At 38.2% G+C, this 22999-nt stretch overlaps 1 protein-coding gene and 1 pseudogene across 4 annotated transcripts in view; both read right to left on the minus strand.

Annotated features, from left to right (window-relative positions):
• The window catches only part of F8 (coagulation factor VIII), a gene marked incomplete at both ends in the record, with an annotated part of 191009 nt that overhangs the window by 86173 nt on the left and 81837 nt on the right, over positions 1-22999 (minus strand). For 2 of the 3 annotated variants that reach the window (XM_080909833.1, XM_080909832.1), the window contains one exon: positions 6345-9357. In XM_080909833.1, the coding sequence (XP_080765959.1) occupies positions 6345-9357 (3013 nt within the window). Of the gene's footprint in view, positions 1-6344; positions 9358-16109; positions 16320-22999 lie in introns of all 3 variants that reach the window. The other variant, XM_080909831.1, reaches the window with a different exon arrangement.
• LOC308415634 (E3 ubiquitin-protein ligase RING2-like) lies at positions 14428-15434 on the minus strand (annotated as a pseudogene). Its single transcript has one exon. The product of its transcript is annotated as an E3 ubiquitin-protein ligase RING2-like (transcript).

Raw genomic sequence — 22999 nt, forward strand, 5'->3', positions numbered from 1 at the left:
TCTAACTACTAATTCATAAAAAATTAGTCCAGTTTTGTTCTTATTTTAAGTATGTAAGGGGCAACAGTATACATAATTTTGGTTTTTTCTTCCACTAAGCATTACAGTTGAAACATCCATCTAAATTCTAATTATAGAATTATGTATATTATTATGTATTCTGTTACTTGCTGATGTATTGTACTCTATTAGATTATTATACTCCATATAGTATATTAATATACTCATATACATATGAGTTAGTTTTACATTTGGGACTTGGAAATAGTCCTGATACGAACCTTTAGGGATATTGTCTTTGGTGAACAAATACATGTATTTGTTTTGGTCACATATGCAGGAATTAAATTGCTTGAAACATTTTAGGCTTTGTAGATACTGGTACACTGCTTCCTAAATCAGCTCTATATATTCCATTTTTAACAGTAACATGTCGGAGTTCTATTTGCTCTAAATCCTCACAAATACTTCACTATCTTTTTTATACTTCTGGATATTTATGGTGCACAGTAATGTTTCACTGTGATTTTATTTTACAATTTCATGATCAATAAAGTGGTATATTCTTCCATTCTATAGCTAACATTTTCCATTCTCTTTAGCATACTTTTAGGTACATCAAGTTCATAATTTTATTGACTTTAATTATGTTTAAATATTTCTTTTCACTTGGGTGCATGTATGTCTGTGTGTGTATGCCACATGCATATCAGTGTCCACAGCGACCAGGAGAAGGTGTCAGAATTCTTGGAACTTGAATCACAGGTGGTTGTGAACTGCCATTTGGGTTCTGGGAACCAAATTTAGATCCTCTTCAAAGGCAGTAAGTTCTCTTAAATGCTGAGCCAACTCCTCAGCTCACAGTTCATAAATTTTAAAGCAGCGAAATGGATTTTATATTAATCCTTCTTGTGTCTTGAATTAATCACTTTTATTTCCCAACCTTGAGATTAATACATTCTGTTTTCTTCCTTCTTAGAAGTTTATGGCTTTATTTAATGTCTTTGCTTCAAGTGCTTGCTGAGACAGAATTTCTCCTTATTGACTTTGATGGAAGCATTTTCATGTACTATGATGTGAGAAGTCAGCTCATTTGAGTCATTTAAAAAATTTCTGATATTACTTCATTATGTAAACTTCCATTCAGATTGACTGAAGATTTTTATTCATCTATAAAGGCAAGTCTACTTTATTCTTAAGGTTATATAATAGCTCATCTGAATCAGCTCAAGGAGAAACGGAGACAGTAAAAAGTTCAGCATGCAAATAGGGTAGGGAGAACTTAGTACACTTCCATGAGTCATTTCCAAGTCTCAGCCAATCTATAATTTTATTATTATATAGTGTTTTGTAATCTGATTTTATCCCTAGTCATTCTTGTCTTCCCATTTCATTATATTATCATCTTGTGCTAATATTTAGTCCATTTCAAACTTTTTTTGTAAAAACATACTATAACCAACAAGATCATCTGATGGAATAGATGTGTTTGGGAAGGGGAAAGGAGAGATAAGCAATAACCTTACATTTGGGGTTTAAATAAATGAAATGAAGGACTGGACATTAATAATAACATGATTGGAAGCTACACTGTGCATCAGCTGCCCAATTCTGCCACCTCAATACCCTGCAAACTTTTATAATTTGCCATCTCAATACCCTTGAACTTTTATAATTATACTTTAGTAATACCTGTTTCTATACCTCAAAGTTCTAAATATGCCCCATTCTTATAGTCTCTGTAATTTTTCTCTTGTCTTTTTTGAGCTCCATCACCTTGCCTCATTATCATTTAGGTCTCAATTCCTCAAAAGGGATTTTTTTAAACTATCACAGCTGAAGTGACTTACAGTCATTCTATATTTTCTCAATAGCACCCTTGAAATGATCTTATTTTAATTTTTATATATGTGTCTATATGTGTGTATTTGTGAATGTCAGGGATGAACCTTGGATGTCATTTCTCAGGAGCCATCCACCTTGGTTTTAAAGATAGGTGTTTCTCACTGAACATGGATCTTACCAATTAGGCCAGACTGGTTGACCAGTGACACCCCCTTCTAAGACACATGTCTGATTATTTCTGCCTTTCCAGCACAAGTGCTATGACATTATTTTTTTAAAGATTCATTTATTATGTATGCAGCATCCTGCCTGCATGTATGCCTGTAGGCCAGAAGAGGGCATCATATCCCACTACATATGATTGTGAGCCACCATGTGATTGTTGGGAATTGAACTCAGAACATCTGGAAGAACAGCCAGTGCTCTTAAACATCCCCCACTACATTGTTTTTTAAGACTTATATTTTTTTATTTTGAGAATTGTGTATGTGTGCATGTGTGTCCATGTGTGCATGCATATGAAGGTGTGTGTTCACAGAGGCCAGGAGAATTTAACAGATCTCTGGGAGCTGGAGTTATGGGTACTGGAAACTTAACTTGAGTCCTCTGCTGAAGTCAGATTCTTATATTCTCACATTAAGGACTTAATTGACTAAACCATCTTCCTAATCCTCCATTAACTTTTTTAATTAGTTGTTATCTATTGTACTAAGAAAAGGTAAGCTCCTTCTATATTATATTCAAGTGCCTGAAACAGAATCTATCAACTAGTAGGTACACCATTATATTTGTAGACTGATTCTTCTAATGTCTTTCCCCTAAATTTGATTTCTCTAACCTATCTCAATGTACTTTGGCTCTCCTAAAATCAAACCATGCATTTTTCTTTTGAATTGCCCATATTTTAGAAAACAGCCCTATCCACTGGGGTCCATCTGAGGCACAGCAGGCAGAGGTAAGCTATGTGCTGTTTCTTGGCCTCTATCTTCTGGCCCATGGCTCTCCCTGCCTTCCTGAAGAACCTTGTGAAGGCCCCAGGAGCATCCATCTTAAACCCCTCCCCAGACAATCCCATGTTTGGCAGGTCCACCTGGAGTATAGTTAGCCAAGAATCAATCTGGAGCACAGCAAGCAGAAGTGAGTACCTTGCTGCTCCCTGAGATCCACTGTCAGAATCAAGACTCTGCCTGCCTCCCCAAGGAGTCCTGTTGACACCAGAAACATTCATCCAACATCAGGAACAACAAGATGGATAAAGTACAGCATAAGAACATAATCAACAAGGGCCAATATGGCACTATCAGTGCAGAGCTATCCTGCTACAGCAAGCCATGGATATTCTAACCCAGCCTAAGCACAAAAAGATGATACTAAAAACAATCTTATAAAGACACTAGAAGCCTTTAAAGAGGAAATGAATAGATCCCTTAAAGAAAAGGAAAATATATTGAGACAGGTAGAAGCCCTTAAAGAGGAAGCAAATAAATATAAAGAAATAAGGGAAAGTGCAATCAAACAGGAAGGACATGAATAAAACTGTTCAAGACCTGAAAATGGAAATAGAAGCAATATAGATAAGACAAACTGAGGCAATCCTGGAGGTGGAAAACCTAGAAAAAAGAAAAGGAACTACATACACAAGCATTACTGATAAAATACAAGAGAGGGAAGACAGAATCTAAGGTATAGAAGATATGTTAGAAAAAATTAATTAATCAGTCAAAGAAAAATGTAAAGCTAAAATGTTTCTAACACAACCTAGAAAATTTGGGACACCATGAAAAGACCAAACCTAAGAATAAAAATAGAAGAAGAAAAAGATTCCCAGCTAAAGGGCCCAGAAAACATCTTCAACAAAACCATAGAAGAAAATTTCCCTAAACCACACACACACACACACACACACACACACACACACACACACACACACACACACACACACGAAGCTTGCAGAGTACCAAATAGATTAGACCAGAAAAGAAAATACTTTTGCCACATAATAATCAAAACACTAAACATACAGACCAAAGAATTTTAAAAGCAGCAAGGGAAAAGGGCCAAGTAACATATAAAGACAGACCTATAAGAATTACACCCAATTTTTCATCTGAGATTCTAAATGCTAAAAAGGGCCTTGGTAGAGGTCTTTCAGATCCTAAGAGACCACAGATGTCAGCCCAGACTACTATACCTAGCAAAACTTTAAATCGGAGGCTGGAGAGATGATTCAGAGGTTAAGATCATTGGGTGCTCTTCCAGAGGTCCTGCGTTCAATTCCCAGAAACCACATGGTGGCTCACAACCATCTGTAATGGGGTCTGATGCCCTCTTCTGGTGTGTCTGAAGACAGCGACAGTATACTTATATACACATAAAATAAATAAATCTTAAAATAAAAAAAAACCTTTCAATCACAGATGGAGTAACAAGATATTCTATGAAACACCAAGTTCAAACAATTTCTCTCCACTAGCCCAGCCCTACACAGGATATTACAAGGAAAACTCCAACTCAATGATAACCAAGAAAACACAAGAAATAATTTCACGCCATAAAGCAAATAGAAGAGAAACACACACACATACACACACACACACACACACACACACACACACACTCACTCACTCACTCACTCAACCACCACCACCATCAAAATAACCGGAAGTAACAATTACTGCTCAATAATACCTCTTAACATCAATGGACACAATTCCCCACCAAAAAGACACAGGCTCAAACAGAGTGGATGCATAAATAGAATCTATCATTCTGTTGTACACAAGAAACACATCTCAGCAACACAGATAGTCATTATCTCAGTATAAAGGTCTGGAAAAGGTTTTTCAAGCAAATGGACCCAAGAAACAAGCTGGAGTAGCCATTATAATCTGTAATAAAACAGACTTTCAACCAAAAGTAATCAAAATGGCTAAAATCATAAACTCAAGTGATAGCACATGCTGGCAAGTATGTGGAGAAAGAGGAACACTCCTCCATTGCTGGTGGGAGTGCAAATTTGTACAACCACTCTGGAAATCAATTTGGTGGTTTATCAGAAGATTGGGAATAGTTCTACCTCAAGCCCCAGTTATACCACTCCTGAGCATATATCCAAAAGATGTACCCCCATTCCACAAGGACACTTGCTCAACTATGTTCATACCAATTTATTTGTAATAGTCAGAAAATGGAAAGAACCAGATGTTCCACAACAGAATAATGGATATAAAAATTTATATTTACATGTGATTTAATTACACAATGTAATATTATTCAGCTATTAAAAATTAGGACATCATGAATTTTGCAAGCAAATGGATGGAATTAAAAAATATCATCCTGAGTGAGGTAACACTTACTCAAAAGAACATGTATGAGATGTATGGGATGTATTCACTTATAAGTGGATATTGGCCATGAAGCACAGACCTGAAGAAGCCAAATAACAAGGAGGGCACAATGGAGGATGTTTGAATTTTTCTTAGAAGGGGAAAACAAAATAGATATTGGAGATCATATGTAGAGAGAGCAGGAGAGATAAAAGGAAGATGTTGATGAGAGGGGGCAACCTTTAGGATGTGCCAGATACCTGGGATGGGGAGAGGCCCCAGAGGGTCTAAGAAGGTGAGTAGTTGAGAATCCTAGCAGTGGGGGATATGAATCCTAAAATGGCCACTTTCTGTAGCCAGGCAGGACTCCTAGTGGAAGGATAAGGACAGCAACCCACACACAAAACCTTTGACCCAAAATGTGTTCTGCCTACATGATGTGCAGGGACAAAGAGCAGAGACTGAGGAAATGGCCAACCAGTGACTGGCCCAAATTGAAACATATTATATGGGCAAGAACCAATCCCTGACACTACTGCAATTCTGTTATGCTTGCAGACAGGAACAAAGTGTAACTGTCCTCTGAGTGACTCTACCCAACAGTCAATGGAAACAGATTCAGAAACTCATACCCAAGCATTAGATAGAGCTTGAGAAGTCTTAGGGTTGGGAGAAAGACTAAGGAACCTGAAAAGAACAGGGACTCCACAGGAAAACCAACAGTCAACGAACCTGGACCCTTAGGAGCTTCCAGAGACTGATTACCAAGCAAAGAGTGACCAGGTTGGACCTAGGCCCTTTGCACATATGTAGCTGATGAGCAGTTTGGTCTTCATGTGGGTCCCTCAGACTACTGGGGCAGGGCCGATCCTTAGGTCTGTTGCCTGCCTGCCTGTATTTCCTGCATGTCCAAATGGACAGCCTTGTCTGGCCTTAGTAGAAGATGATGTGCCTAGTCTTACAGTGACCTGATGTGCAAAAATGAGGGTTGGGCTGGGGCAAATGTGGCTTTTGACACCCAGAGGAGGGCTTCACCTTCTCAAAAGAGAAGGGAGAGGGACATGGAGGAAAGGAATTGTGTGATGGGATACTGGGAGTAGTGGAAGGGCTGATACTGGGTTGTAAAGGGTATAAATTTAATGAAAAATGATAATAACCAGTAATACAAACCTATTTCGTAGAGCATGAGGAGATGTACTCATTCCATAGTCCCAGAGCCGTTCCACAGCTGCAATAAAATAGTGCCTTGTTTTCTGTTGAAAGCTGCGGGGATCCTGCTTTATGTCCTCACCATAAATGTCAAAATCTTCATTTGTTTCAATAGTGATGGAATCATCATAGTCAGTTGCTTCCTGTTCTGATTGCAGAGCACTAAGTTCCCTTTGATGTCGTTTCAAGACTGGTGGGTTTTGAGAGCATATTCGAGTCTGACCTTGCTTTACCCAAGTGTCTTCTCTTTGGGGCCAATTTCGTTTCTCGTTTGCCCCTACTGAATGGTTGTTTTCATAATGGCTCAGAGACAAAATGGTTTCTTCTTGGTTAACTGATATGATTTCTGGTGACTTATCTTTGGATTTCCACTTATCTTTTGGTATCTGTGCAGCATAATGATAATTCCAAGCATGATGATTTAGTAGTTTAGAAGGAGTCTTTTCAGAGCTCTCTGTTTTACTTTTTATGCTTTTCCCATGCCTCTTTGATTTATTCCATTTAAGAGGCCCCTGTATTTTCTGAAAAAAGACCTCTTTCATCAGATTCATGTGTCCAGGAGATTCATGGCTAGTTTCTGTAGGTAAAAGTTCTTCTTCTTGAATGGAAATTTGAGGAAGCAATTCAACTTTGCCAACTTCTTCAGGCAAGATTGGTTTCAAGAAAATGTTTTTAAGTTTCTTATATATGACTGAGTTTGTGTTACTTTTCCCTGGGGAAGTAAATTTCCCTTTATCTATGAACATCTTCCTTGGTAGAATGGCTAAATGAGGGTTGTTAATTTTGTTTTTTTTAAACATATGGCTGCTTACTTGAATTTTAGAACTTTTTGTGCTAAAGTCATAAATGTAGGATGATGCCTGAACATGAGAAAAATTGTCTTGAAATGGGATCCTTTTGAGATCTGTTGGTGGAAATGCTGGTGGTTTTACAATGTGTGAGTCAGAACTATTTGTCTCTGTGGTGCTTTTCATCACAGAAGAATCTGATGAGGGAAATTGAATAATGAACTTTTTTCTTTCCTTGCTGTGGTCTATCTGTTTAATGATACTCTGTGTCGAATAGTTCATTGTTTGAAGCCACTGAGTTGACCATCTGAATTGTCCCAAAGCCCGTTTACTACGTTGAGTAATAATATTCTTCTGGCATGGTAAACAGTTTTTTACCATTTTTTTGGTTTTATTTACCAAGCCTTCTGAATTTGTTTCCTTGTCCTTCCTTCTTTTAAAAAAATGCACCATGTAAACCTGGACTGAATTTGTTGAGTTGTTTATTGATGTGATATTCTGAAATATGGGTGCATATGTCTCTTCATGTAAACTTATATTTTGCCTAGTGCCTAGTAAAAACATATCTTTTAGGAAATTTTTAGAGCCAGTTGCTATGTGCACCTGGGGCAAAACTACTTTTTCTTCAATTGGTGCTTCCTTCTCTATCTCTTTCTGAATATTTTTTTCTTGATTGTGCCCACCATTTTCTTGTAGCTTAGCCAAAGTTGTAAGAAATATACTCATATTACTTGAAAAAAACATGTTTTTGAGTACTGTGTTTGTTGTGAATCCATCCTGTTCTGTTATCACTTTATTTTTCTCAGAAAAGGAACTTTGATTTTTCACAGACTTTTTACACATTAAATATACTAATTGATTTGGACTAGGTTCTAGCTTAGAGTTCAAGGAGTTATTTCCATTTGTCTTATTAAACCAATTTGCAGATTCTGAAAAGAATAGCATCTTCAAAAATGGCATAAATGTATTTTCTGCATCTTGTGGAACATGATCTTCATCTTTTTTATGAAATATGTCTTTATTTTTTGTTGACGTAGTTCTATTTAGTATATGATTTATTCTTGAATACATAGTATTTTTGCCTAAAAGTGTTCCATCATTAATCAAAGATGTTACTTCTTGATTCTCACTATTGATTTTTAATATGCCATCTTGCAAATCTGCTGTATTTTTCTCAATTGATGTTGGGCTGTCAGTGTGTGTTTGTTCATTAGTTGTTGAATGGTTATATGTATTTTTCATTTTTATTAAGGAAAAATTGTCTTTGAATAAAGTATTATCTTTAGCCAATGAAGCAATTCCATGAAACCTCTTTTCTTTGAGTAACCTATTATTCTCCACTGATGATATATTATCTCCTGGTGGACTTTCTTGACTATACATTAAAGTTGAATCCAATAAGCTGGAATCATTATTTTCTCCACTAATGCTTAAAGGTATATGATACCTAACAAGGGGATACGTTTTTGTACCAAGTGCAGTAGTACTTAATTTAGTACTAAACTGAATTGGCATATCTGGAAATCCTGAAGAACCCATCTTTTTAAAAGTTACTGGCAAATTTTCTGACAGAATTGTGGTCATTAGATTACTTGGCAACGTAGAAACTTGCAAATCAAGTTTCTTCCACTTTGCTTCTATAGTTGTCTCCACACTTTTATTTGATCTTAACTGGAGGCCTGCCTGAGGAGTAAATACTATTTTCTCACTGTGATAGGGTTCTACCCTGAGCTGGGCCACTTTAGATGGGCTTTCATTGCTGTCTATTGCATCAAGTGAATGATCATCATGAATACCCTTATAGATGGCTTCTTGGCCATCTGATAAAAATAAGCCATGTGGAGTAGGATGACTCTGTCCCAAGAGCATCAATATGTCACTAGACGAGACACTTTGTACTTTAAGCAACTCTGCTCTCTCGCCAAACTGAGGCTTAATCTTCTCTATATCATTCTTTGGAATCGTGGTATCATTGAATTTCTCCTTCCTAATATTAGGATGATTTGAATTCTGGAAGAAGCTTCTGGGTTCAATAACACTGTTGTCATTCACCAACTGTGTTGGACTATCTTCATATATTTCTTCATAATAATCACTAGTGCTCTTGTCACAACTAGAAACTTTCAGCAAGGCTGTCATACCTCTCTTCCGAAAGTCTGAATTATGACACCCTAAGACCCATAGACCTGAAAATAAGAAAAAATAAAACTGGTTACTCATAACCCAGGTTCTAAGTAATTTTTGTATTGGAGGTTCTCTCCTACTTCGATAAAAATGAAGAAATGGTAGTCAAGTCTATTATGTCATAGGTTATTTGGTCAAAGCCTCAACATACTTTCATCAATGTTAGGTAAAAGCCATTATTACATTGCTGCTGTGTTATGCATTTTGCTGATCACAAGAAAGGAAGATTGAGGGCCACTGAAGGGAGCTCAGTGGGTAAAATTGCCTAATGACCTCAATGCAATCCTTAGAATCCACATAGTAGAAGGAAAGAAATGAGTCTTGCAGTTGTCCTACATTTTTGCTATAGCATATGAGCCCATATACAAACATACATACGGTAAAGTAATGGACATAATAAAAATATTTAGAATGTTCAATGGTGTAACATTTATGTATCTACTTCTAATGTAGATATTCTCAAAGAAGGGGTTATAGAGCTTTTACCAATAAAAGAATGGAGTGCTGATCAGATATAGAAACCACGAACAAGGTTTTAGTCCTGAGGTAGAGAAAAGTACCAAACTGACAATTCAGCATAAGGATAGAAAGAACCAGTTGAGAATTAAAAACATTCATATATAATAACATTATGCTTACACTGTATGGTGTAAGTCTGTGTGCATATGCATGCCATTCTGTATGTTTTTAGGTCAGAGGATAACCTTTGATGTAAATACATGCCTTGCTTCTCACCTTGTTTGAGATAGGGTCTTCCTGTTTGCCTTTTTTTTAATTAGATATTTTATATATTTACATTTCAAATGTTATCCCCTTTCCTGGTTCTCCCCTCTCCCATCATCCCCGCCCCTGCTGCTTCTGTGAGGATGCTCCCCCTTCCACTCCCATGTCAACAAACTGGCATTCCCCTACACTGGGGAAACAAGCCTTTACAGACCAAGGGTTTCTCCTTTTGATGTCAGACAATGCCATCCTCAGCTACATATGCTAGAGCCATGGGTTCTGCCATATGTACTCTTTGGTTGGAGGGTTAGTCCCTGGGAATTAGGGGGTGTCTGGTTAGTTGATATTGTTCTTCTAATGAGGTTGCAAACCCCTTCGGCTCCTTCAATCCTTTCTCTAACTCCTCTATTGGGTTCCCCGTGCTCAGTTTGATGGTTATCTGCAAGCCTCCTCATCTATATCAGTAAGGCTCTGGGAAAGCCTCTCAGGAAACATCCATATCAGGTTCCTGTCAGCAAGCAATTTTTGTCATCAGTAACAGTGACTGAATTTGGTGGTTGTATATGGGATGGATCCCCAGCTGAGGCAGTCTCTGAATGGTCTTGCCCTCAGTCTCAGGTCCACTCTTTCTGTCCCTGTATTTCTTTTAGATAGGAGCAATTCTGAGTTCAAATTTTGAGAAGGGTGGGTGGCACCATCCCCCACCTGGATGCCTTGCTTAACGTCTGGATATTTTCTCTACGGGTATTCTCTCCTCTTTGTTGGGTATTTCAGCTAGTCTCACCCCTATTATGCCCTGAGATTCTCTTGCTTTCCTAGTATCTGGGACTTGCTGGAGGCTACCTCCTATTCCCCACCCCCATTGCTATACACCTCTGTCCAAATTCCTGACCCTCTGTATATCATCTCTATCTCCTCTAATAACTGATCCTGCCCCCTTTCCTCTTATCCTCCCAAGTCCCTCCCACCCTCTACCTCCTCTGAGTATTTTGTTTCCCCTTCTAAGTAGGACTGAAACATCCACATTTTGTACTTCCTTCTTCTTGAGCTTCATGTGGTCTGTGAATTGTATCTTGGCTATTCTAAGCTTTTGGGCTAATATCCACTTATCAGTGAGTACATACCTCACACAGGATGATATTCTCTAGTTATATCCATTTGACTGCAAATTTGATTAAGTCATTGTTTTTAATAGCTGAGTAGTACTCCATTGTGTAAATGTGCCACATTTTCAGTATCCATTCCTTTGTTGAAGGACATTGGGTTCTTTCCAGCTTCTGGTTATTATAAATAAAGATGCTATGAACATGATGGAGCATATGTCCTTGTTATATGTTGAGCACTTTTTGGGAATATGCCCAGGAGTGGTACAGCTGGGTCCTCAGGTAGCACTATGTCCAATTTTTCTGAAGAACCTCCAGACTGATTTCAGGAGTGGTTGAACCAGCCGGCAATCCCACCAACATTGGAGGAGTGTTCCTCTTTCTTTACATCCTTGCCAGTCTGTGCAGTCACCCAATTCTTTCATATGTCAGGATAGATGATCTAAAAGCTTCTGAAGATTCTCCTGTCTTGGATTCCCACCTTCCTGTAGTACTCAAGGATTATTGACATATATTACTCTGCCTGGCTTTTTCCATGGGCTCTTTCTGGTGATCTATGTGACAAGTTCTTTAGTAGTTGATCTATTTCCCTGGTGAAAAGTATATAATTTTTGTTTGGTTGTTTTGTTCTTTTTGTTGTTGTTTTGTTTTTGAGACAGGAATTCTGTCTTAGGGTTTCCATTGCTGTGAGAAGACACTATGACATTAAAAGTACTGGCAGGAATCTGATATGGATGCCTCCTCAGAGGCTCTGCCAGAACCATACTGATACAGAAGAGGATGCTTGTAGCTAACCATTTGACTGAATACGGGGTCCCCAATGAAGGAGCTAGAGAAAGGATTCAAGGAGCTGAAAGGGTCCACAACCCCACAGGAAGAACAAAATTATTAACTAACCAAACCCACCACAGCTTCCAGGGACTAAAACACCACACAATGAGTTCACATGGAGGGACACATGGCCCCAGATGCATATGCAGCAGAGAATAGCATTCTCTGGCATCAATGGGAGGAGAGGACTTTGGTCCAGTGAAGGCTCATTTTCCCAGTGTAGGGGAATGCCAAGGCACTGAGGTCGGAGAGGGTGGTTGGGAGAGGGAGCACCTTCATGGAGGCAATGGTAGAGAGAATAGGGATGGGATTGGTGGAAAGAGGACAACAACTGATGTGTAAATACAGAGAATATCCAATAAAAAAAAGAGGAAAAAATAAATTATTAGTAAAAATAGACCCATTGGTACCATTTAACAAACAGAATTAAAGTTTTGACTCATGTTAAATAAAGGCTTTGTTTGTTTGTTTATTTTTACTGTAAAGGTTAGTTTGAGGCTTTTCTTTTTCTTTTCTTTTTTAAATGATGCAAACAGTTTATGTGCTTCCACAGACAGATAAAAACACATTCTCTAAGCATAAATCTTATAGTCACAAATAACTTTCTGTTTAGATAAAATTTCAATTAATGACTACAAGAATTTAATTATTTAATAAAACTACTAATTTAATATTAATTACCAATAAAATATAAGCAATCACATCACAAAACAAGAGCTATATTCAGGAAGCATGCATTAATAATCTATACAACTTAACATTACCCCAGAAAAGGAACTGGATATAAAAGTTTGTATAATTTTTGGTGGTTTTCAAATCCTATGGCACAGATTACCAAAAAAGTTGTAAAAACAGATTTCAAATATTTTCAATAAAATGTTTAAAAATTGAGTAAGCCTTTAAGTTTTCATGGTTGGCTCAAGATTAAAGCATCAAGCTAGCTCCAATCTGTCTAAATGAACAGAGAAATAGTTAAAATAACTGACATTTTAGTTACAATGGTACTGGAAGTCTCTCCTTTCTATCAAAACCCTTCTGGCTTATATTTTCAATGCAAACACATCTTTGTAAATACTGTGAGAATATAAACTTGGAGACACATCAGGACAGAAATGAAATCTAAGACGTTAAGTCTGACTGGTCGGCAGGAAGTCTTGTGGTTCCCAGACTGTCAATACTTTCTCAGTATAAAACGAAGAATACTTGAATGACTACCCAACTGGCTGACATTCTACAGAATTGTCCATTGCATGTCAAAGCAATGTTCACACCCATTAGCCTGCTTCTGCAGAGTGCAGTTAGCAGAGCAGGGAATTTATAAACATATGGCAACTCAAGATGCAAAGAACTCTTCAAACAAAGCCTTTCTTTTCCATCTTTAACTCTTGTTATTCTTGAATTAATAAGAAAAGAAGTGAGGGAAGCTTTGAACAGATCTTGTACTTTTCATCAAGGCTAACATTCAAAATGTCTCTACAATCTCTTGTACTTTAATAGAGAAAAGCATCAAACATATATACTAAAGGAACAGTAAAATACAGAACTCTCAAATGTACAGAGGAATACACAGATTTTCACCAACTTAAACTTCTCTTCCATAAACTCTGTAAATGAACCATGTTCTCAAAGAACTGTCTGTCTCTTCCCCATGACCAGAGACTCTGAACTTACAGTGAAAACCCAGGACAAAAACAAAGCATTGCGTGACAATGGACACCAAGTTCATAAACAACCTCCTTTTAAATGAGATATTATGTAAGAAAATACCATGAAAATAATAATCCTATGAGAATTGTTTTAAGCACAGTAAATTTGAGCCTTGGTCTTCATGCAGATACTACATTTTTTATAAAAAACTATAAATATACAAGACTCCAAGGGAAAAAAGTCAGAATACATATTGTCTAACCTTTAAGCTTAAACCTTTTGAAAGGGGGGAAAGATGGCTGATGGCCAACTGAATCTTAAGCCAGACAGAGTCCCAGTACTTGGGCAGAAGTATTATTCCAAAGTGAAGGTCAGCCCGCTCAACTCAGCGAGTTCTAGGCTAGCTGGCGTTATACTCACTGAGACTCTGTCTCAAAAGATCAAAAACTGGAAGGAAAAAAATAAAGAATACAGAACTACAAAAAACTCCTAGGTCAAAGGTCCTCCCCAAAGAGACCACATTTTCTATAAGCATATAACTTAGACATACTACTAAGGGAGAGGGTGGGGAGTGCTGCAGTACTAGAGTCCCTTCCAAGAAGTACTTTCTTTAAATTAAAGAGACATTAATCTAATAGTGTAAACAAGTCTGGCTCAGAAAGAAAAATGAACATATCCCGGATCTGTCTGTAAAAGTAATGATGGTACATCTTTAATATTAAAGTAATAGACTATAAAAAGTTCAGTCTCAGATCGATTTTTAATAGCTCATTTGTGTTCTTTGGTGGGTGAATAATAGAGTTCCATGTCTTTGTTCGTTTTCCAGTACTTCGCACTGACCAATTCCAAAGAGAAGGAGCCATTTAAAACCGTGAACTGGCTGCTGGCCATGGCTATGTAGATAGTGTACTGTTTCTCACTGGCTGTGTCCAGGTTCGTCTGGTTTGGTTCTCCTTTGCTTCAAAGCTCTTCTAAAGCTAACCTCACAGCCAGATATTTGGATAAGTGATCAACAGTGACATTGCCTGAGGTCTTTTTGTATCTTGTCTGTGCGCTGTCGTCCTTTTCCATAAGTGTCGGGTGAGGTCTGAACACCAACTCAATCTCACTGGCGCCATCCATCGCTGGATCGATGGCCACCGCTGCACTGTTGTTATCAAGCTCAACCCCAGAGTCATCGGATGTTTTGGTATGTTTGTTACTTGGGCCGGCCTCCTGGTTCCTGTATGTGGACGCATTGCTGCAATGGGAACTGTTGCCGTTGTCCTCTGCTCCGCTGCCATTTTCAATCTGTTGCTTTTTGCCTCGATGTAATCTGTTCATGGCCTATATCTTCAGCCCCTCCTCACTGCTGTGGCTAAGAGCCTGCTGATTGTTGTGTTTGTTGATCCTCGCCTCTCTTGATGAGCTTCATACTCATCACGACTTGGATAAATCTTGGTGATGAGTGCATCAAATTTGGGTCCGGCCTTAGTGATATTTTAGAAACTATTTTTTTTTCCCGACAGGTAGGGCATTCTTTGTTGCCACTTCTGAGGGCTGTGATAATGCAGTCTGCACAAAACCGATGTAAATACTCCTTTGTAGTCATGGTATTATTCAACACATCCAAACAAATTGGGCACATTAATTCACTGTGTAGACTTCTAGGTGAAACCACAATTTCCAAGCCATCTGTTATTGCCTCCTGAGGTGTTCGTTGTAATTCGTACAAACTGAGTTCCCATGTTTTTGCTTAATGGTTGAGTTCCATTTGTCTGCACAGCCTGAGACATTTCGGCTACTGCCCCAGCCTGGAGCTGCACTGGCAGCGGCCAGAGAGAGACTCAAGAACCAACCACCGCCACACAATATGGTGAGCCTAGGCTTCTGCAATGGAGCTCAGGAAATACAACAGCCTCCCCGCCACCCACCAGCTCAATATTCATGAGAGACTGGGGAGGGTGGAGCCAGCTCAGCCTGAGCTGCAGGGAGCTTATTTGTTTTTCAGTGTTGAGAACTATATCCAGGAATTTATATATGCTAGCCAAGCACTATAGCACTGAACCACAGTACTGAGTTGGTACTGTTATTTTTATATTACCACTGTCTACAATGTCTGGCATATAGAATATTCTTAATAAATATTTTACAAGAATAAATGAAATATGTACCTGTGAAAGTAATATATTATACCTAAGGATTATATACAAAGGTATATATGAAAGCATTATATACAAACATACTAATCAAACTGAAAAGAATTATTTTATAAGTTTATGTGTTTATGTCTTTGTTGTCTGTATCACAATCAAGTTCTGAGCTCTTTGTTCTTCATTAAAAATACTTTACAATTACCAAATCCATATATCCGATACATATCAAAATAACTTGCCTAAATATATGGGAGCAGGCAAAAGAACAATGAAACAATCACAGTTGTTAGTGAAAGGATAATATAAATAACTAACCTGGGTTTTCCATCGACATAAAGACAGTTTCTCCTGAGAATGGGAACAGGGTAAGTGTATCTTCGTAGACCATTTTGTGTTTGAAAGTATATCCAGAGAAGAAGATAGATAAGAAGTCTGTCTGTGCTCCAACACTGAGAATGTACCAGTAGGCCACCTCATGCAGACAAACTGTCAACTCCAAGCTATCAAAAACATATCCATTGATGCCTACAAAAGCAATAAAGAACAAGAGGTTTTGTTGTATCCTGAATTTGTTATTTTGGATATGATTGTTAGGATACAATTAGAAATTATCATACTTATCACAGAGAACAGTTAGCAATCAGGTATAGCATTAATATTTAATTACCTAACTCCAATCTGAAAGTGAGGAAAGACATATAACATCATGTAAGAAAAGATTTGGATTTATATGGTTGAGGAATTTGATGAGGAACAAGATGCTTGTAGGATCTTGAAACATTTTACTAAAAATGTTATTTGCAATGACAAAAAGAGTAATTTATATAGATGAACCCAAAATAAATGGTCAATGTTATCATAGGATAATGCTCCAGATTTAAGGAATCAAAATACTAAATACTTGAACAAAATTTTGGTACCATATGGAGAAAATGCAGTGTCAGACATAACTAAAATATAGGTACCATTACCAAAATGTATCAATGTAAAGTGTCCAAGAATTTCATGACAGTGGTTCTTTAAAACAACACTTATCTTTATTCAAATGAAATATATGATGAGTTATTAAAAACAAAGGGGCATCATGTTTCCAACATAGACTCAAGTAGAAAATAATCAAACTTTAGAGAATGCTCTTTTGATCTCTACAAATGTACTGTGGAATTATGACAGCATGCATTCATTCTCCGTCTCTCTTGTGTCTCCATTTTTCTTTCTTTCCTTTTTCTTATATACACATACACACAAAATAAATTTTAAAATGCATCACTTTTAAAGATTTTCTAAAAAATTATGTGGGGCTGGAGAGATGGCTCAGTGGTTAAGAGCGCTGATTACTCTTCCAGAGGTCCTGAGTTCAATTCCCAGCAACCTCATGGTGGTTCACGACCATCTGTAATAAGATCTGATGCCCTCTTCTGGCGTGTCTGAAAACAGCTACAGTGTACTTTATATAATAAATAATTTCTTTTAAATAAAATTATGTGTATGTGTATCGGGGCAGTGGTATGACGTGTACATGAGTGCAGCTGCCTAAAAGATGTCAGATTCATTTAAGCTAGAATTACAGGCAGTTGTGAGTTCCCCAATATGAGTGCCAGGACTCGGGTCCTCTGAAAGAGAAGTATACCATCTTAACTGTAGAGCAATTGTTTTCCTTAGCTTTAACTATCAGCCCAACAGAGTCAATAGTCATCCAAAGGAAGCCTCAACTGGGGAATTGCCAAAATCAGGTTGGTTTGTGGGTGTGATAGCTATTATTGGTTGTCAACTTGACTACATCTGGAATTAACTAAAGATATAGAGGCTGGATACACCTGTGAGGAACTTAAATACACTTCTTAATTAAATTATTTGAAGTATAAAGACCTGCTTTTAGTCCATATCTTCTGAGGTGGGAAGAAAACTTTTAATATAGCTCCTTTGAAAGAGAAAAATCTACCTTTAATTTGGGCCACATCTTCTGCTGGCAGCTCACACAAGGGACATGCAAAAAGGAAGTCTCCTTGGCAAGTCCATTCTGTTACTGGCATTAGAGCCTAATTCTTTGGGATTATGGTGTATACTGAAGACAAACTGAGACATCTAGCCTTACTGGATCCTTGGACCTTCACTTGATAGACAGCTATTGTTGGACTAGCTAGACCACAGCCTGAACCATTTTAATAAATTCTTTTTTTATGTAATCATTTGATATGCTCTGTTCCTTTAGAGAACTGTAACTAGTACAGTGGACATGCCTAGAAGGGATTGTTTTGATTATTAATTGATGTAGGAGGGCCATTCCAATGTAGGCAATAATTCCTCGGGCAGGTAGTACTAGGATGTATACAAAAATTGGTAAGCATGAGCTAGAAAGTAAGCCAGTGAAATATCTTACTCAGACTTTTGTAACCACTAATTCACTCTCTGTTTTTATGTAATGTTATTACTATTCTTGGTTTTCAAGTACTATATCTGGAACTAAAACCTACAAATAGAGGACACAACTGAAAGGGATTTTTTTTTTTTGCTTACTTTGAAGTAGAAAATTCCACATCTAATCTGAGTCTTGAGTTAGGAAGACACGTGGCAAAAGATCCAGATCTTCTGAGATAGGCAAAGACACACCTTTATATTATATCTTGAGGCTGGGAAACTTATTAATCTAGATCACACTTTTTGCCAGAAAACTATGTAAGGACACGGAAGAAGGAAGGTTTTGGTTTTTGTCTGCTTGCCCATGCCTTGCTAACATCTCTATTCTTTCACTGGCATTAAAACCTACTTCTTCAGGATTCCAGCATGTACTGAAGACAAGCCAAAACATCCAACCTTGTTGACTGAGAAACTACCAGAATCTTGAATTTTTCTGTTCACAGCCCGCCCTTGTTGGATTAGCTGGACTGCAAAATATAAGTCATTATAATAAATCTATTATATATATGTATATATTGATATATATATATATATACATATTGATATCAATATACATAGATTCTATAAGTTCTGTTACTCTAGAGAAACCTATCTAATACATGTGTTTGACGTTTTTAGATTCCATGTAACGATCTCTCTTTTATTTTAAATATTGCCTCCATTAAAATAATGAACTTTCACTGTCAAGACAGGTGCTTACCCTAGCATTTGAAACAAGTTGCATTATAAAATGGAGAAATGACAGACAAAAAGTCATAGATAACTTGTTTATATGACACTAAGGAAATAATAAAGTACAATATTGATTCTGGCCCAGAGAAAGAGAGAGAGCCTGGACACTGCCATCAGGATTCAGGGTCTGGCCCCAGATGCCTGAACACCCATAAGAGCCTCACAAGGACTCTCCCACTTAAGCCCATGATGAGCCCACCATACCCCACCACCAGCTATCCAAGTAGGGACTGTTGGGAACTGTTGGGGTGCAGGTAGCGAGGTGCTCTCTGGGCAAGGGTCCCTTCTGGCCCAGAGAAAGAACCTGGTCACCTTCATCAAGACTCAGGGTATCCCTGCAGATGGCTGAGCCTCCAGAAGTGTCTCACAAGCACTATCTCACCAGAGCCCATGGGTGAGACCACCAATGACCATGAAGGGAGAGTCCGCCCAAAAACTTTCTAAGCACAGTTAGCGTGGTGCACTCTTGGAACATGTCTGTTCCAACCCAGAGACAAGTCACTGACATCAGAACTCTGCAAAGAGCTAGACACATAGGAGTAATCGCCCTACTGAGCCCACGGGTCCTCAGACCCACAGGAAAGAGAAGCTCCAGTCAGAGACAACTAGATTACCTAACATCACAGACAACAAGATGGCAAGAGGAAAGCACAAATAACCTGAGAAATGGAAACCAAGACTGGCAACATCATAACCCAATTCCCCCACCACAGCAATTAGTGGATTTTCCAACACACCTGAAAAACAAGATTTGGACTTAAAATCATATGTAATGACAATGATGGAGGCCCCTGAGAAGTACATGAATAACTTAAACAATTACAGGAGAACAAGTACAACACATATGAACAAGTAGAAGCCCTTAAAGAGGAAACACATACACACACACAAAACAAACAAACAAACAAACAAACAAACAAACAAAAAACACTCAAAGAGCTACAGGAAAGCATAACCAAACAGGTGGAGGAATTGAAAACAGAAATAGAAACAATAAAGAAATCACAAAAGGAGAAAACCCTGGAGATAGAAAACATAGGACACAAATCAGGAATCATAGATGCAAGCACCAACAACTACAAGAAATGGAAGAGAGGATCTCAGGGGAAGAAGACAACATAGGAAACACTGCCAAAATAGCCAGAGAAAATGCAAAAATCAAAAATCTCCTAATTGAAAACATCCAGGATATCCGGAACAAAATGAGAAGACCAAACCTAAGGATAATAGGTATAGGAGAGGGTGAAGGAGAACAGGGCTTGGATCATCCACCACCAGGACCAGCGGACACCCAGAGATAAAGGACTGGTGAGAAGGGCTTCCGACTAGCTAGGGGACAGAGAGATCACTGCCAAGCATGCACAGAAAGCACGCCCCTACCCTACCTGACCCAGGGACCAGGAACCCAGCATTGGGCCCTCTGTTCCCACCCGGAAGATTTGGGGCACAGAACAGGGCTCGCACCATCCGCCACCAGACCAGCAGAAACCCAGAGACACAAGCCTGGTGAGAGGGATTCTGACTAGCCAGGGTGCAGAGAGATATCTTCCAAGCGCACACGGAAAATGGGCCCATGCCCTGCCTGATCCAGGGATCAGGAACCCAGCATTGGGCCCTCTGTTCCCAGCCACTGGCTTCTGGGTGCAGAACAGGGATCGGACGATCCAACAGCAGGAACAGGAGAGATCCAAGGATACAGGCCAGGTACAAGGGATAGGCAAGAACCAATCTCTGACAACAAGATGGCAAGAGGAAAGCAAAAGAGCATAACCCAGGGAAACTAAGACAACCTGGCAACTCTAAAACCCAGCTCTCCCATCACAACAAACAGCAGAATGCCAAACATTCCAGAAAGAAGACTCAGACAAGAAATCCTACCACAAGATGATGATAGAGACCCTTAAACAAGAACAGGAGGAAAACTATAAAGAATTAGAAGCTTTTAAAGAAGAAACAAGAAAAACACTCAAAGAACTTAAGAAGAACTAGAAGAAAACAGAACCAAAGACATGAAGGAATGGAAGAAGGAATTTAAAACAGAAATGGACACAATAAAGAAAACACTAAAAGAGACAACCCTAGAAGTAGAAATCCTAAAAAAGAAATCAGGAGTCACAGATGCAAGCATTCCCAACAGACTACAAAAGATGGAAGAGAGAATCTCGGGGGGACGAAGACAACATTGAAAACAGACAAACCAGTCAGAGAAGATACAAAAACCAAAAAGCTCCTAACCCAAAATGTCCAGGAGATCGAGGACACAATGAGAAGACCAAACCTAAGGAGAATAGGAATAGAAGAGGGAAAAGAATATCAACTAAGAGGCACAGTAAATATCTTCAACAAAATTGTAGAAGATAACTTCCCTACCCTTAAGAATGAGATGATCACGAGTATAAAAGAAGCCTACAGAAATCCAAATAGGTTAAAACAGAAAAGAAATTCCTCCCGACACATAATAGTCAAAGCACCAAGTGCCCAAAGCAAAGAAAGAATACTAAAAGCAAAAAAGAAAAAAGATCATGTAACATATAAAGGCAGAACAATCAGAAACACACACGATTTCTCAACAGAGACTATGAAACCTAGAAGAGCCTGGACAGACATCATGCACACCCTAAGAGAGCACAAGTGCCAGCCCAAGCTGCTATACCCAGCAAAACTATCAATCACCATAAAGGAAGAGAGGAAGATATTCCAAGACAAAACTAAATTTACACAATATCTGACCACAAACCCAGCACTACAACAAACTATAGGTGGAAAACCCAATACAAAGAGGGGAACTACATCCTAGTAAAAACAAGAAAACTCCTAAGCAAGAAAACCAAAAGGAGAAAGAGACACAGGCACAATTTAACCTACAAAATCAATAATAGGAGAAACAGCAACCACTATTCCTTGATATCTACTAACATAAATGGACTCAACTCCCCAATAAAGAGACATAGGCTATCAGACTGGATACATATAAAAAACCCATCATTTTGCTGCATACAGGAAACTCATCTCAGAGACAAAGACAGACATTATCTAAGAGTAAAAGGCTGGGAAAAAAAATTTCCAAGCAATCGGGCCCAAGAAGCAAGCTGGAGTGGCTATTCCAATATCGAATAAAGTAAATTTCCAACCAAAAGTTATCAAAAAAGATAAGGAAGGACACTTTTTACTCATTACAGTGGAAATCTGTCAGAAAGAACTCTCAATCCTTAACATATATGCTCCAAATACAAAAGAACCCATATTCATAAAAGAAATCCTACTAAAGCTCAAAAAATACCTTTTACCCCACACAATAATAGTGGGAGACTTTAATACCCCACTCTCACCAATGGACAGATCATGGAAACAGAAACTGAACAAGGACACTGTACAACCAGCAGAGACTATGAACCAACTGGAATTAATAGATATCTACAGAACATATCATCCTAAAGCGAAAGAATAAACCTTCTTCTCAGCACCTCACAGCACTTTCTTGAAAACTGACCACTTAATTGGACACAGAACGAGCCTCAATCAATAAAAGAAGACTGAAATACTCCCTTGCATCCTTTCAGATCACCATGGTCTAAGGCTGGTCTTTAATAACAACAAAGACAACAAAAAGCCCATATACGCATGGAAACTAAACAATGCTCTATTAGACAATAGCAGGGTCAAAGAAGAAATAAAGAAAGAAATTAAGGATTTTCTAGAATTCAATGAAAATAAAAACATGGCATACCTAAACCGATGGGATGCAATGAAAGCAGTACTGAGAGGAAAACAACTCATAGCTCTGAGTGCTTCCAAAAAGAAACTGGAGAGAGCATACACTAGCAACCTGATGGCACAGTTGAAAGCTCTAGAACAAAAGGAAGCAGATACACATAGAGGAGTAGACGGCAAGAAATAATCAAACTTAGGGCACAAATAGACCAAATATAAACAAAAGAACCATCCAAAGAATCAACAAAACCAAGAGCTGTTTCTTTGAGAAAATTAACAAGTTTGATAAACCCTGAACCAGACTAACTAGAGGGCAAAGAGAGAGTATCCAAATTAACAAAATC

Source organism: Micromys minutus, assembly GCF_963924665.1.
Source record: "Micromys minutus genome assembly, chromosome: X".
Lineage (NCBI taxonomy): Eukaryota > Metazoa > Chordata > Mammalia > Rodentia > Muridae > Micromys > Micromys minutus.